Source organism: Vidua chalybeata, chromosome 7 (assembly GCF_026979565.1).
Source record: "Vidua chalybeata isolate OUT-0048 chromosome 7, bVidCha1 merged haplotype, whole genome shotgun sequence".
NCBI classification, from domain to species: Eukaryota; Metazoa; Chordata; class Aves; order Passeriformes; family Viduidae; genus Vidua; species Vidua chalybeata.
The window spans coordinates 5147231-5163926 of NC_071536.1; the positions used below are offsets into that span (position 1 = coordinate 5147231).

Genomic DNA, 16696 nt, shown 5'->3' on the forward strand with positions numbered 1-16696 from the left:
TGGCTTGGGACATAAATTTGGCTTGCATTTTAATAGTTCTGAACATTTTATTAGTAGAAAGATGTTAGGTGTTTTCTGCTTCCTCAGTTTTCACTTGATATGGAAGTTATTAAAGCTTGAAAGTTTCTGTATAAACAATTCTCATTATCCTTTGGATTTTCTACACCACTGTTCTAGACTTTTTTTTATGATTACCTTTTTTTTCTTCCACTAACCATTGAAAAATATCTACCACAGATTTTATTCTGTTGAGTTCTGTACAAGCTTAGTAATTACGGAAAGTAAAATCTTGGCCTTACTGAAATCAAAGGATGCAAGGCTTTCACCCCTATTTTAACCAATGGTGTATATAAAGGGGATTATGTGGATTTGACAGCCCATGTCCCAGGTCCTGCAGATAAAATGTGGGGGGCACCCACAACAAAAAGTTGTGCATGTCCACACATGTGTTACATAGTATTATGAAATAGCCTGAACTTCAGTGTTCAACTCTGCAGGTGTAAATTTATTATGCAGCTCATAAACAGGACTCAGAGTAGGTTAGATGCTAAAAATAAAGGAAGACTTGGTTTCACTGGATAATTATCCTCTGTTTTTTCTCTAAAGTTTCCAAACAGATTATCTTGACAGAAATTACAAAAGGTCAATTTGACCTTTGGCCAATGAGTAAATTGTTCTCTCTGGGCATTAAAGTACTAATTGTATATTAATGTGTTACATGCTGGCTCTGTGGTGGGGCTTCTGTGGCTCTTTTAGAAACCATACCTTAATCCCAACGTATGTGGATGGAAAACTGGGATGTTCCATTGTGGGGAGGGATGACTCATTAACCTGTTTCCCAATCATCACTTTAGTGGCCACATCAATGAAATCCACACCCAGAGTCTTGGATACAAAGGGGAAGGAGCGTGAGGCCCTCAAGTTGCACTCTATCACCTGGTGGGATTAAAAAAAGAGAAATATCAGGGTCAGGCACTGTGCAGGGAAAAAATACATTGATTCATATTTTTTGAAATCATCCCTGAGTCCTCTTGGCAGACATATTCTTCAGACTGTCAAATAAGAAACACAGAAATTGGGATCATTATTAAAACAGGGAAGAGGGGTGGGGAATGGCCAGAGATACAAGAAGCTGAGATCCATCTCTGTTGTCTGAATATCAGAATATTAGAGGGGAGCCAGACTGCACTCAGAAAATGTGCTCTACTATATCCTAAGTTAATGTACAAGAGGAAACATATGCACAGGCAGTAGGAACAACCTCTAGAGGTCCAACCTGTTCTTCTCCCATGGGGGTGGCACTTCCTGAATGACAGGACTGTCCTTACTGACTTCCCTCACCCACATGTGGCAGCCATTCAGCCAGGCAAGGAGGTACCAAAGAAGTTCTGCACCTTGGAGATCAAGGGCAGAAGAGGAATTGCTGTAAGTGCCATAAGAATGGAGTGAAGGGGGTAAGAATAGTGAAGGTACGACTGAAAAGCAGGGGCTGTACAAACAAAGACAGGCAAGGAAGGAAAAACTGTTCCCTCCCTCTAGGGAGATTCTGAATAACCATGTGTGAAACAGAGAAAAGGTGAAGAACAGTAAGCACATTTAACTCAACTCATAGCCCAAACAAGAATTTTTACCAATAATGCATCTCTTCTGTTTCCTGTCAGGTTTTCTTCCTATTGACTGTATCCTCAGTCATACTCGGTTCACACTCCTCTGACCTCCCTCCATTAGCAACAGAAAGCCAACTGTTGCCCAGAAAGGGTCACACATCTGCTCTACCTCTGTTGCTAATAGCTACTAGGACTATGCAGATAACCATCCCAATAGCTTATAGTAAAGGTTTAAACACTTACATTGTCTTGCTTTCTTTTCAGTCCCTTTGAAGGCTTAATTCAACATCAAAATAGTTAAAGATGAGAGAAGACATTGGAGATCTAAAAGCCATGATATCCAGTACGTGGCATGAAGTGCAGGTCCCAGTGGTGCCCATCCTATTCCAAACTGATAATTTTGGGAAGGACAGCAGCCCACAATGAAACAAAGCTGACAGACAAGCAAGCAGGCTCTCTTCACCCTCAGTGTGACCAAGGGTGGCACGAGCAAGCCCACACCCTCTGCCAAGGCAGGTTATGTGCCCTGGCTGCCACTGCCACCATGCTCCCAGCAGAGATGCAGGACCCACACACCCCAGCACAGCATGGGCCCTGCCACACTCACAGCAGCTCTTACCAGCACATTGCTGCCTTGCACCAAGAACTGGATATTGAATGGACCAGAGATGGCAAAAGCCTTTGCAATCTTTTTTGTAGCAGCTTTTACCTGTTAAAAAACCAAATTTAGAAAGTGTTAATGTGTGTATATAGAATAAATAATTAAGTTCCACAAAATAGAGAGTATCATGGCAATAAATCACTACACTTGTGGATTTCCTTAAACATCATCTCTCTCTGCCTTGTTTTTTTTCTCTATATCCACATTTTGGCAATAGCAGTATTTCAGAAGCAAACATGTTTAATTTCCCTAGTAACCAGGAGCCTGAAGTGCCATTTGAGGGCAGAAGTAAAAATCAGGATTTTTTGTGTGTGAGAAAACAGAGAAAAAGAAAAGTGAGAGAGAAGGAGAAAAACAAAGAATCAAAGCTTTGCCCTGTAGTAATTCCTACACTGCTCACTGGAGTTTTTATACTTTTCTTGGTGACATAATGAATAATGGTTTGTTATTTGAGAATAACTAATCAGTTTTGTAAGTGTCCTGAAAGTCTTTCACCAACATGTCTGTCCCATCACAGATCAGTGGGAGGTGTCTGAGTAGGTACATTCTGGAACAAACTGGGAGGAAAGCATTATTTCCCAGGTGTGTCAACACAAGGCTTTGAATAGCTTTGCTCCAGGACATGGCTATTTTTAGAAACAAGACTTTGGACATTCTTGGAAACAGAGCTGGAGCACAGATCAGTGCATTATAGCTTTTGCTGGCTTCCAAGCAAACCCCTATCAGGATGACATAAAGGGGCATGGCACATTTCATTTAAAAAATGCATCTTAACAACTAACTCTGTATCACAAGGTTTATTCTTGAAAGGGGAAAAAGTCAAGATTAGGTGAGATTCATTCATCCTGATATTATTTTTGGAAAAGCAGACAGCTAGAAAGTCATACATCTGACATAATCATTTAAGTATTGTGGGAGAAAAGGAAGTGGAAAGAGAACCATGGCTTATGTATGAATTAGACAATAATCTACTGCTACAGAAGCTGGTTCTAAACCAAGGAAACAAAAAAAAAATCCTATGGGTCTAAAAGTGTGCACTTCTACTGCTTAAATTACTGGGATACAGTTCAGATAATCAAGCCAATCATCCTTCACTTGCACACCACAAAAATGATTGGTGATTTGATTTCTCCACTGGTGGTAGAGGGAAAGCAGAGTCAAACTCTCATTTCCTTTTCTCTTTTCAGTGCTAGAGCAACACCTACCTTCTCCAAGGCTTCCTGGCTGATGGTCTGCGTGGGGAACACGAGGGTGGCATCTCCTGAGTGAACGCCTGCGTCCTCCACGTGCTCGGAAACAGCGTGGGAAATGACCTGCACACAGCAGTGAGAGAGCACTCGGTCATTTCACCCTCCCAGAAACTGCTCCTTCCTCCCCAGCACAGCCCAGCCTCCCAAGCACAACTGTAGCTGAAAAAGGATACAGATGGGGAGGGACAAAAAGTGAATTTCCCAAAATTCTGGGGAGAATATTTCTGAAGCAGACACTGGGCATGTGAACAAGGAGACCACGTCAGTGTCTTTGCTATTATGGTTAAGCAAATCATAAATATGATAAAACCTACCACAGCCTGGAGATCCTAAGGCTTCCTTCCTCTCTCTAACACATGTGGGCTCAGAAGGTAAAAGCTAAGGAGGCTTTAAAGCAGCTTTCTAAGTTCTGGTTGCCAGAACACAAAAAAGTCATCATTCCCCAACAGGAACAAGCATGAACTAACATCACTGGTATATAATTTTATGCCCACTCTTTAGTGGTTTTTTTTAAGCAAAGAGAGGAAATCCAGACCTAAAGATTTAAATTGAATTAACTGCATCAAGGCATACAACCTCAATACCAAAAAAGTGATTGTGTCTGCTGGTTAAAAATTAAAATTGAAAAAAAATATTTCTGTTAATTGTGAACTTTGTGATTTTTTTGCCTTTGCTGAGTAATGAAAGGCAAGACAAAACTGCAAAAAAAAAAAAAAATGGAATAACTGTGGTAATCCCATAACCCATGATAAAATTCTGAAGAAAGTAATTTCTGAAGGCAGTGATTTGCAAATCTGGTAAAAACTATATTCAGAAGGTTTCATTTACATGGATAAGCAATGCTTAAAAAAACAACTGGTTAGATGTATATATAAAAAGAGGTGGAGCTTTTCAGGCACAATAGTTTTGAGCCTAAGATGAATTCTTCTTGTTCCTTTACTCTCCTCAGCATGAATACATGGCTCTATAGTAAATCATTCAAATTACACATTTTTGTAGATCTCAGATCCTGAAGAAAGAAGTTGAATGTTAATGAAAAGTAAAGTACTTACTCTTCCTGCCTTGGCTACAGCATCCATTTCCACCTCGCGGGCATCTTCAATAAATTTAGTGAGTACCACAGGGTAATCCTGCCATCAAGACAAGAAAAAATTAGAAAGATTTTGTAAGAGAGTATTTGTAGACCACCTAGGACCCTTTGGAAGCAAAAGACCAGAAGACCAATCTATCAACATCCTCATTTCCACAGATAAGTGAACTTTGCAAAGATATAATGGGGGAAATTCGGCACGATTTCCCTAAAACCACTGATGCAAAAAAGTTTGAGCTCTCCATAACAACACCAGGACAGGGAGATTTGGGGCAAAACCATAGAGGTCATGGCACAAAGAAGATGGCAAGAAATGCATGGATCCAATGATCTCTAATCCCATCTCCTAAAGACAGCCCTTAACTCCAAGGTCTTCAATTCTTCCTTGGCCTGAGCCTCCCAGCCATCTTCACAAAGGAACTGATCCTTGGCATTCTCAACGACTTGGTAGAGTGGCTTGTTGCTATTTTACAGTCATGTATTTTATGCAACTGAACCATTCATTTCTAATTTCTCTGCCTGGTTTCCTAAGTCTCCCAGGGAGAGGTTGCCACTAATTATTGCTGGCCAGGAACAGCCTGTCCTTGACTCTCACTACCTTCCCTTGGTGTACATTGTTTTCCTTCCTCTTCTTCCTGCCTGTCTCTGGGATGCTAGCACACACCTCCACTCTCCTCTAATACATTCTCCTTCCAGACACTTGCTCCAAAAAACTCTAATCTGCATTCTTCCTGGCCAGCTTTGTGTCTCAACATTCTACCTGTCCCTTCCACTATTAACTGCCTATTATTTATTAGAGAATAAAATGAAATAAATGACAGTTTGTGCATGTTTTAAAGGCTTCTCTTGAAAAAATACCAAGCAACTCCAAAAGTTACAAGACACAATTCCTTCCATTTATCAGTGCAAGGGTAAATTCACAGGCAAGGACAATGCTGAAGCCTACACTGTTTCATAAATTTAGTGGCTTGTGTCCTGTTACTTTCTGTCTTGCTGCAGTTTTTCACCTGAAGATTTTATATGTGCACACAGCCTTGTTTACTTCAATCTGTCTCAACCTGCATTAGAGGTTTTGAGCATTATTGACAATATAAATGCCATAATGACACAACACTGAAACAGCAAAGTCATTAAAACAACAGAACAAGAACTAGTCAGGGCCTTTCCCTGGAGAAGTTCTGCTGGATGAAGCAGAACTAGGTAAGGCTTTGGAACCAGAAAAACTGAGCCTATGTCCCACAAAGGATGCTCACAACTAATACTGGGAGCTTCTGTGGAATCACTCACAAGACTGAAAAATCCTCCCTAATGTAGAAGCAGAACACTATACTTTTGTTCTGGTTTTCTTTTTGCTAGCTTGGCTTCAACTATACCATAGCTTTTGTCAATAATACAACACTACTGGATGAAGGAAGATGTTCTTCCCTTGGCAGTCTGACTACACTAGGAAAAAATTAGCATGTAAATCTGGGGTAAGTCTCTTCAGGATCAGAACCAGAGCATCCAAAACCTCATGGTGTGCAACTGGCCATCTTTGCAGTGAGCAGCAGTGCCTTGTGTGTGTAGCAGAACTGGATGTCATAAGGATAACCCACGGGAACACCATCTCTTTCCCCTAGGAATATGTCATGGATTGGCTAGACTCTACAAATGCAGCTCTCAGAAAAGCCTCCTGCACCAGGGATGAGAGTCTCACAAACAAAGAATACCATTGCCCAATTCAAGTCAGTCAAGCTGTGACAAGTTAAGCTGACCAGAGGTCTTTTCTGGGCTAGAGCCTCCTATAGGGCATCCACTGCCATCACAAAGCCACCCAGCAGCATGACAAAGTGATCTGTCCCACTGAATGGGGTTAAGGCTGCTGCCTGCTCTGCTTCTGTGAGTGTAAACATAAAGCAGAGTGCTTCAGATGAAGTACAGAGGGAAGTCCGGCATTTTGGGAGGCCCAGCATGCAAAGAACCTGCACACTACCACAGGTTGACTCTATAGTCTTCTGAGAATAGTTAAAGAATTCCTTCTGATGGAATTCTGAAGGAATTCTCTAACAATTGCACTACTCCTCTAAAACTTGTTAAAAGATGGTAATAAGTGCTCTCTTTGCCTCCACACTAACCTATCCTTCAGGATATTATTACTCTGAAAGGTATCTCCCTTTCATTCCACCATTTCTTGCTGAAAAGTTAAACTGCACTATTTGCCTCATGCACTTAAAAAGCTCATGGTTTTCTTCAAGTTTTAACCACTTAAGAATCCTGAGAAAGCAGTAATATGTCTGACTTCCCCAGCCAGTTGTGTTTTCAGAGAGTTCCTCTTTGATTCATTTATTTTTAACTCCAAGATTCCTGGAACAGCAGTGTTTATGGTGCCAAAGTCCTGTTCTGAACAGTGACCATTAAAAAAATAAAACAACAAGAAACACCTTCAGAAGAGATGCCAAGATGAAGTATTTAGTTGCTCAAAGAAGCCAGGCAAAACAACTGAGAAAGTGAAAGATGCCCCCATTTCTGTGCTGGTTGGCATAACCTGCCACTGGCAAGCCTGGAAGGGTCCCAGCTCAGAGGACTACATCCATTTACATAATTAACTGGTCAGAAATGTACATGCAGTAAAACAGGTCTTCCTACTCCATGCAGGCGTCCTGGTGGGGTCAGTAAGGATATTTGATATTATTTGTTAGAGAACAAACTGAGGAGTCAAACGGTCTCCTCCCCAGGCAAGGAAGGGAAAAAGTGAGGAAGACAATAAGGAAACAAAGAGAGAAGCCACAGTAGAGATGAAACAAATAAGGGGAACACAAAAGGAAGTGGCAGCAAAAAGAGGTACCTGAGAGACTCTGGTGGCTTCTGCTAAGAACTTCTTCATTTCCTCTTCAGTGAATACTACATTCATTGCAGACCCGCTGTGAGAATAGGAAAGAAGAGAACCCAGGTCAGCCTCCCTTGTGAATTCTAGGGAGACATCAGTGTTAGGCACCAGGGCACAGGGTTCACAAGGTTACCAACTACCTCTGCATGACAGCCTAGCCAAGGAAGCTGCTGACTCCAGGCACTTGCTCTGCTCTTGACTCAGAGAGGCAGAGGTGGTACCCAATTACCCTCCATTATCCTTCCCAGAGAAGAAAGGAGACCTCCAGAACCACAGTGGAGAAACAAAGAAAAAACTGTGTTTTCATAGCCTTAGCACTGCTGCCAAATGCCCTTCCTGAGCCAAGCCCCCTAAGCCAGGGGAGATGGCTCCTCAGCCACCCAGCCCTAGTAAGGCCCAGCCTTTCCCCAGGAGCTCAGGACAAACACTCTTGGCTGCCTTTAGCCCAATTGCTCCTCAGGGACAGATGAAGTGAGGCTTGCATGGGTCACTGGCAATGGTTGTGACAGTGTAAACCCAGATGCAAATAGTCTGTTCTTTGCTGGCCATTTCACTGTGCTCCTTAAAGAGGTAGACACAGGAGAGCAGATATCTGAAAGCTGCTTTAATTGTAACTGCCAGTAATATCAGAGAAAGGGATCTGGGAGAACATGGGTCCAGAGTATGTGATTCAAGTCCTTTTTAAAGACAAGAATCTTATAAAAAAAAAAGTTACATTTCCCATTTCTACCACTGATGCCCAGCTTCCCCTTTGCTTTGTTGGGCAAGTCCACAGAGGCTGTGGGGAAAAGTGGAAGAAGGATCTATCCCACAAATCAGTCACTTTATCCTAAGATAAATAGACACAGGTACCTAGGTGATTATATTGACCTCTTGGGCTGATGTAAATCAATAGAGTTCAAGAAATCCATGAACTTGTGTCAGTAGTACCACTGAGGATGTGAGCTGTACACAGTACCTAACTGGTGGGGAAAGGCATTTCGTTTTCCAAGGAAGCTGGCCAATATTAAAGGTCATATCTGCTCAGAGAATGAAGAAATCTAGCTGTGGACTGCTGCTGTTCTGCAGACAGAGGCCAGGTAGAAGACTCTGCTAGGGCTTTTCACACTCTCATTCCTCAAGTTTTACATCCTCCAGTTTCATCTTTCTCCCTGGAGTCCCCCTACCCTGCACTAACACACATTAGCAAATACTTAACACAGGAGGGACCTATAATGGTTTTAATACAGATGGAAGCAACAGGCTAAAAGAAGTGTTCCTCAACAATCAGGAGAATTACATCAGGAGCAGTTGTTACCTTATACTTAACTATACTCAACTCTACTCCTGACAGGAGTTTTCTAACTGTGCTTGAAATCCTATTGCAAGTCTTCCATACCAGATAGAAAAGTCACATTCAGGAGTTGCTTCAAAAGGTTATTTCCTTCAGGGATGAAGAAACCTTTCTCCTTTTCTTCTTTTAAAATAAAAATTGTGCTTGTCCTCCAGCCTCAAAATCTGATATTGAGTTTCTTCATTTTGATATGTGTGTCTTTCAGATGAAAAGGATCCTGTCTCCAATTTATTTTCACTTGTAAACTGCGCCCAGCAAACTGCCTCTCTGTGCTGAATCATCCAGCTATGAAGAAACTTCTCACAGAGAAGAGCAATCATTCAGAACTTGTGAGTTTGCTGTGTGCATGTGCTGGTGTAACCTCCTCAAAAAGTCTGTCTGGCTGTTGGAAATGAGGGACTCTGTACAATGTCTGTTTAATGAGAAGCAGCTGCCACAGTGTAGGGACATAAAACATGCCTGTAAGCAGAGAAGCTTGGCAAATAAGAAGCTGAATTCAAAAGATGCACTGTCATTTTCTGAAAACAGATGCCCATCTCAATAAACAGCCTCAGCAGGTTCCCTTCTCTTTTTCCTGGTGGCAAACAATCTTATGACTTAATTGTAAAGGTAACAATCTCAGGAACCTGAAAGAATATCCCAGATGGTTTGTGGTTTTGGCCTTGAGATATGCAAAAGGTAATACAGCTGAACAGAGATTCTTATGATTATGTTCTACCTTTGACCTGTGTCTGATGGACTTCAGGTACCCGTTGGCTTTGTTAATTGGTTGGAGCAGTTGTCTCATGGGCAGCTTAATGCCACGTACACCTAGCACAGAGCTTGCCACACATCCCCTGAAGTTGTTCTCCCTTGTCTCAGAGAGCTTTTTGGAGGTCATACCCCACGTTGCTGAGCTCTGACAGCTGAGCCTTACCTCAGAACGTAGGAGGGCCTCAGCAAGCATGGATAACTCACAGACCTTGCAAATTCAACTGCATCTCTCTAAAGAAAGAGAGGAAAAACATGCTGTGAACAAGAAAATATTTTAAAGTCATTCCAAAATTGCAATTCTAACTGCATTTGCACTTTACTAGCAGTTAAGATGAGAGGAAAGAAGTTGGAGACTGCAGGCTGCACTGAGTGTAACACACAACTTCCTGGTTTCAGAGCTGTCACCTTCAGACCTCCCCTGTCCATAGAGCTTCACTGGGAAAAAAGAGCAATGCCAACACATCTCTATTCCTTTGCAATCTCCACCTGCTAGAACAGCTCTCAAGCCCAGCAGGATACCTAGACTAGCCTACCAGTGGTGCTAACTTCTGCTGGGTATTTACCACAGTTGCTGAGGTGATTTAAAGACACTTCCCTTCCAGTTTCCACCCACTGCCAGTGCTGCTGCAGCATCACTTTACAGGGATCAAAAAGTTCTTCAACATGGGCAGTAAAAAACTATCAAATGCCTTCAGAATCTCGAAATGTATCAGTGACTCAGTCCTTCCTGAGCTCATGCACATCCCAACCCCCAGCTGCTTCAGCATTTCCCATTTTACCAGCGTGCTGACTGCCTTCCAGGGAGCCTGGGCCACGTGCAGCTCATCCAGGACAGCTGAGAACATGGAACGATCTTCTGCCTGGTCAATCTTTAAAGGATCTGTGCCAAGAATCTTCACTCCACTCTGGTGCAGTGGTACTGCCAGGTTGTTGGGAATCTGCCCACCTACAGAAATAATGCAGCCACTGCATCCCTGTTGGAAGGCAGAAAGGAGCACGGTCATGTCCAAGTTATCTTAATAGGAAGAGCTGTCACAACAAAAATCCAATATTTAGATTATGTCCCTTTTCAGATTGCTGTGAATAAAGACAGATCATAGGGCCACAAAGACGATCAGAGAGCTGAAGCACCTCTCCTACAAAGACAGGCTGAGAGGCATGGGGTTGCTCAGTATGGAGAAGAGAAGCTCCAGTAAGACCTTATTGCAGTGTTCCAGAGCCTAAAAAGAGGAAAGCAACTTCTTACGTGGGCAGAGAGTGATAGGACAAGGATAAATGGTTTTAAACTGAAAGAGGAGAGACTTAGGTTAGATGTTAGGAAGAAATTCTTTACTCTGAAGGTGGTGAGGTCCTGGCACAGGTTGCCCAGAGAAGCTGTGGCTGTCCCATCCCTGGAAGTGTCCAAGACCAGGTTGGATAGGGCTTGGAGAAACCTGGGAAAGTAGAAGGTGTCCCTGTCCATGGCAGGGGGGTGGAACGAAATGATTTTTAAGGTCTCTTCCAACTCAAGCCATTCTATGATTTCATCATAATTGTGCTGATCCAGAGGCACCCAGGCTGCTGTGATTTGCAGTGTATATCCTCCCCAAACCAGAAATATGCTCCTCAATATCACTCAAAACCCAGCAATAACTGGAGGTCAAATTCCCTAGGGAACCAGAGAAGTTTGCAGCTTTCACATCAACCCATGAATCCCTAAGTCCTGCTTGAACCACCAGCTGTTATTTTGTCTGCATGTCAGGTTTGGGTGCTTCTTCTTTCCCAGCGAGGACAAAGCACTGAGCTGACACACATTGCCTTGCTTTCCAGGGGAAGGGGACTGCACTAGGAACATGCATTGCACACCAACAAACCCCAACACTCTGCCCCATGGGGTCTGGTTCCCTTCCCATGTGGACACGGGGACTCTCACCACAACTGAGCCTACACCCCTGCTTGCTGTGGCCTTTGGACCCAGCAGAGCAAACAAACAAGAGGCTGAGGTCTTCTTTCTTTTTCAGTCTAGCTCGTGGAGAAAACAGCCTCTCCCATGCTCACGGTCAGAGATTTTCAGAGGAGCAGACGTTCGTGCAAAATCTTTTTTATTCCAGAGATGCAAGGCAGTAACCTCCAGCAGAGAGGTAATGGGAAACAACTGGAATTTATGTTGGTTTTTTTTTTTTTTTCCTGCCAGCACTGGTACTCAATAAACCACCTTTCCTAGCCCCAGAAGCCAGTCTTTAAAGAAAGTAACAAAGCTAAGCAGAGTATAAGTCAACAGAGCCCAACACTTCATACAGTCTGCAAAGCTATGGATACACTTAGCCCTTTGTTTTAATCAATGTTCCTTATCCCTGACTAGCTTCTCATTTCTGGCAGTGCCCTGGATGGTAGCAAGTATTTCAGCAAACTGTCATAGGTGCTCATTTCCACACAGGTTATTTGTTAGCACTCCAGTTCCAGAGGTAGATGGGGCAGAACAGGTGGCCCAGCATCCTCCAGCCACAGCAGAGCATTTCAGATCCATCACTGGGCAGCATCTCATTTTAAGTGAGAAAAGAATAAACAGTAAATAACAAGAGACAGGTGATCTTGCTTGCTAACACACCTTTCATATGGGCTTTTTTTCTTTTTTTACATAGAATCCCTAATGCTTTCAAGTATAATCTAGTCAGGTGTGAAAATTTTCAATAGAAGAAAAGGCCTTAGAGTACCTACAACAAAGAGCACTTTACTTTCAAATTAAAGATGGTGAAACTATGCCCAAAGGACAATCTGGCCCACAGAACAGCTCCAGTGAAGGGCTCTTTTGAGTCAAATGTGTTTTACAGTTTTACCCACTTCTAACAAATGAGAAACATAAAGCAAGTGATCCATGGTTTGGCTCTAGAGGGACAATGTTCTTTTAATTAACAAGTGTTTTTCCTGAAGAAGGTCAGCCTCACTGGCCTTTCTGGAAGAGGAATTCCTTCATCAGGGACTGAAAGGGATTTGGAGTGGCAAAACTGTAAACTGAAAGCAGAATGGACTATAAGTGACTGGGCAAAAATAGATGATAAATGCTAGTATAGTCTCCACTCAGCTTTGATGTGGGAATTTCCTACCATAATAAAGATCCAACAGTCTGGTATTTAAGCAACACTTACTATCCCAAGGTTATTTGCTCAGCAGGCTAATATACAGCATAAGATGATTATTTTCTTCCTTGCCTTTTTTTTTTCCTTTTTCCTATGCAGTCACTTATGGGATGCCATGATGCTGCTGGCCAACAGCAACCATCTGAAAGAGCTTAGGACAGGCAGTGAAAAAGAACCAGAGTGTGAATAAGCAAACCCTCCTTGCAGCTTGGAAGGAGGGTAACAAGTCAAAGTAGCTTTGCTTCCAAGGTCAACCAACATCTTAAACTATCCTTGACATATGTGAAATGTGAAGTATCCCAGCTAACAGCTTCTCCTCGGCTGCTGCTCATTTCTGCCTTTAAAACAATTCTAGTTACTGCACATCTAAAATCCAAATACTGCCTACATCAAAGCTGGGATAGAATTAGGGACTTCAGCCCTAAGGAGACAGAGGAGATTCCTTTTTCAAGCAGATAGCAAAGAATCATATACTCATTTTTACTCAAGAAAACCATAAATTGAATCTAGCTGCTGCTTACTTCTTTACTTTAAAATTCTGCAGTTGTTTCCCAAAGCATGTTCCCACCCAAAGAGCAACCACTGTCCTGACAGGGAATACGACTGCTCCTCTGAGAAATGTGGGCAGGCAGAAAGGGACCCCACTGCATATCACTTTGTCATCAGCCATATTTTAATTATAAAGAAAATTAATAACTTCCTTGCCATTAGATATCATTAAAATACATGCAATACATAATCTAGTGAAGGAAGTCTAGAGAGAATTATTTTCCCCTTTATAACAAAAATCGCTCTTTTTATTACTACCTTGCTGTTATGTCATTAGTAATAGAGCTGGGGTTTCTTTTTCCCTGAGTTTGAAAACAAATTAGACCATTAAAATTGTACCTAGGAGCCTCCTTTACTTTTATGAATTGTTTCAGAATAATCTCCGAAACAGAAAAAAGAATCAGTAGAGGCCCTCAAGCAGATAGATATTAAAATAAAAAGGAACATCTTCTCTGGAAACAAAAAGCCAATAAATCTGAGGGAAGGAATTTTATTTATTTTTTAAAATTATTGTCCTCACAGACTACCACCTAACTCTGCACATTCACAGTAAATTAAACTTTCCTCCAATGAACAGCTCTGTTGTGCAGAGCTCAGACTCTGGTGAGTCACTGCAGCTGTGAATGTCAGCTGGAGGTTAAAGAGGACACAAGGAAGAGAAAGAGGGGGGACAGCTGAGTGCATCCCTGGGAGAGGGCTGTGTGAAGCTGCAAGCATTTCTTGGTGGGCAGCTTGCAGCTGTCTCAGTGCTGTTGGTAAAGTGGCTCCTTGATGCAGACAAATTTATCTAATCAGAAAAGCAGGGACAAATCAGTGCACCTATTCAATTGGGCTTAACAGCTGCCCAAGCTCTGCTGCTAATCCTAACAATGTTTAGGGAGCTGAACTATCTCTACTAAGGGCTTAGGGTTGTGTCCACTGTTTGCTGATGTTTTTACATACAGTTTGCCAATGATCCATGACTTTTCAATTATTTCCAACAGTTCATTGTCCATTGAAACACCAGAGGAGGCAAATGACCGGGAGAGGTTAAAAGAACAGTCTGAAATCATGACACCGTTCATGCTCTGTATATGAAGATGGGAGAGATGGCTATCGACAGGATTGGTGAAGGATCTCAGAATCAGACTAATTTTTAATTTGATCTTTTCCTTAGAGGCTGAATTCCAGCTGCATTTGCCTAAGGAAGTATTCTGTTAACAGGACATTAGCATGTGGCTCACACATTTTTCTAAAGAAATGACATATAACAATAATGTATCTAAGATGACACTTAGCTGGAGGTCTGGGCTCTGTCCCAGTTCTTTTGCATTACTCTGTGCAGGCCTATCTACTCCTCAGTTTCCCTACTTGCAAATGGGGCATAATAATACCATTACCTTATGTCATTGCTGAAGAAAAATGGTTTTACTATTTGTATTTACTATCCACCTTGGGAATTATTAGACGGTACAACACCGATTTTGGATGTTTAGGCTCAGACTCTGATGGCTTTCACACCTCCAGCACAAACATCAAGCTGGTTGTTTTCACACCCATGCCAGCGTAGCAGAATCCTCTGCAAACTCTGGGCACGACAGGATGCTGCTATTAGACCTGAAGATCTGCACTGCCTCCCATCAAACTGGCCAAGCCTTGCTCTGACAAGCAGGATAATGCAAGTTTCAGTATGTATTCAGTATTCTTTTCACATATTTTTCTTACCAAACTTGCTAATTACTAGCACTCCATGTGGAAATGAGCTCCCTCATCACCTATCTCTACCTTCTCTTTGATCCTGCAGTAATTAGAAGTTGTATTTCATCAGTGTTATTTGTCTGACAAACTGTCACACCAGCTTCCTCCACGCCCCTGCTCAGAAGTTCAGTTCTATTAAGTAAACAAGAGTTCAGTGCTTTTAGAGCTGAGCCTCATGGATAATCCTAAAGCATACAAAAATCAGCCTTTAAGAGTCCAGAGAGCCACCAGAGTCTTTTGGCCTCTTGAAAATCTATGTTTTCCAGTAGTAGTCTCTGTTTTTATAAAAATTTAAAGAAGAGGTAAAACAACCTGTACAAACAGGAAAATATGAACATGCAATCTAAAAATGATTGAAGACAGTATTTTGCAAATGGCTGAAGAACAGAGCCTAGAGTCTGGGACTGAATTCCTGATGTGCTTGGGCCTGGTTCCAAATTTGGGAATGAGCAAAACATGGCCAGATTATAAATCCATTTTAGAAATTTGCACCCATACACAAAGGAGATGAGCTCAAACCCTCATATACCAGGAAAAGGACTCAAGAAAAATCACAAGTTTAACATGATCTGTGCTCTGCAAAGTTGCTTCAGCAAGTTACATGGCCAACTCATGCTGAATTTCAGGGTAGATGAAGTTCCTGAAAGCACCTTTAAAAGCCTCAGCAAAAAATACGAGATGAGTGCGTTATCTGCTAGAAATCAACATTTTCAATATTGGGGCCAACTGTTCACATTAGAAACCCTCTCATCATCAAATATGTCTGGGACTCTCTTCCATCTCTTAGACCAGCACTTCTAAACACTTGAAAATTGCTAATAGACCAGTGCAATGTCCAGATCAGAAGCTGGAACATTTTATGGTTTGATGGCAATTGCAATGCCCCTCCCTGGTCTGCCTGCCTGTAATGATGGATCACATCCACTTGCCAACTGTACTGCAAAGCCAAGCCTACAAGTTCTTGAGCACACGTTGGTGTGATGCACAGAACTCCTTCAACTGCCCCAGGTGGAGGACTTGTGCTTCAAATCAAGGGTGTGCTTAACTGCTAAAGCCCAGCAGTGCAAGGGCAGAACAGTTTGTGCGATAAATGTCTGTGCAGCAAATTAAGCCTGCTTGTAAATATTGCACAATATGGCATCTTGCAAAATAATTTCATATTTATTTGGCATTCTTTATTGAGCAGCCTGCTAGGAAGATCAGCGATGTGTAACATGCAACATCAGGATGCAAAGCAAACAGCTTTTGCTCTCTCCCCTCACCCCCAGCTGCTTCGCAAGCTAGTGACAGGAATTTTGAAAAGTTTGGGTTGCTTTGTGGCTTTTTATAGTGCTTCTGCTTTTCTTTACCTCATATTGGTAGATGTCCAGGATCCTTTCCAGTGACAGCTCCTCAAAGTACAGTCTGTCACACTCATCAAAATCCGTGCTCACTGTCTCTGGGTTGCAATTCACGACCACGGTCTTATTGCCAAGCTGACGCAGCGTGCGGATACTGGAGACAGCACACCAATCAAACTCCACACTGCTGCCTGCCAGGAGACAGAAAAGTGGGCAAGGAAAGGAAGGATGCAGAGAAGAAAACATAAATAGATATTCTCAGCACTCCAGCTTAAAGAAGGAAAAAAAAAAAAAAAAAAGCCAGTATTGCCTCCTGTCAGCTCAGAGCCAGAAATGTAATTGTCCTCCCACAGAAATTAATCATCCACAAAGCGTGAAGCTCCAAGCACAACAG

The 16696-nt window shown here is 42.3% G+C and overlaps 1 protein-coding gene across 1 annotated transcript in view; it reads right to left on the reverse strand.

Annotated features, from left to right (window-relative positions):
- Positions 1–16696, reverse strand: part of CPS1 (carbamoyl-phosphate synthase 1) — a 92849-nt gene that overhangs the window by 14238 nt on the left and 61915 nt on the right. Inside the window, exons 25-32 of the mRNA XM_053946993.1 lie at positions 16312–16493; positions 10340–10534; positions 9724–9791; positions 7433–7508; positions 4571–4648; positions 3474–3581; positions 2227–2316; positions 766–936 (exon numbers count right to left, since the gene is read on the reverse strand). Coding sequence (XP_053802968.1) covers positions 766–936; positions 2227–2316; positions 3474–3581; positions 4571–4648; positions 7433–7508; positions 9724–9791; positions 10340–10534; positions 16312–16493 — 968 coding nt within the window. The remainder of the gene's footprint in view (positions 1–765; positions 937–2226; positions 2317–3473; positions 3582–4570; positions 4649–7432; positions 7509–9723; positions 9792–10339; positions 10535–16311; positions 16494–16696) is intronic.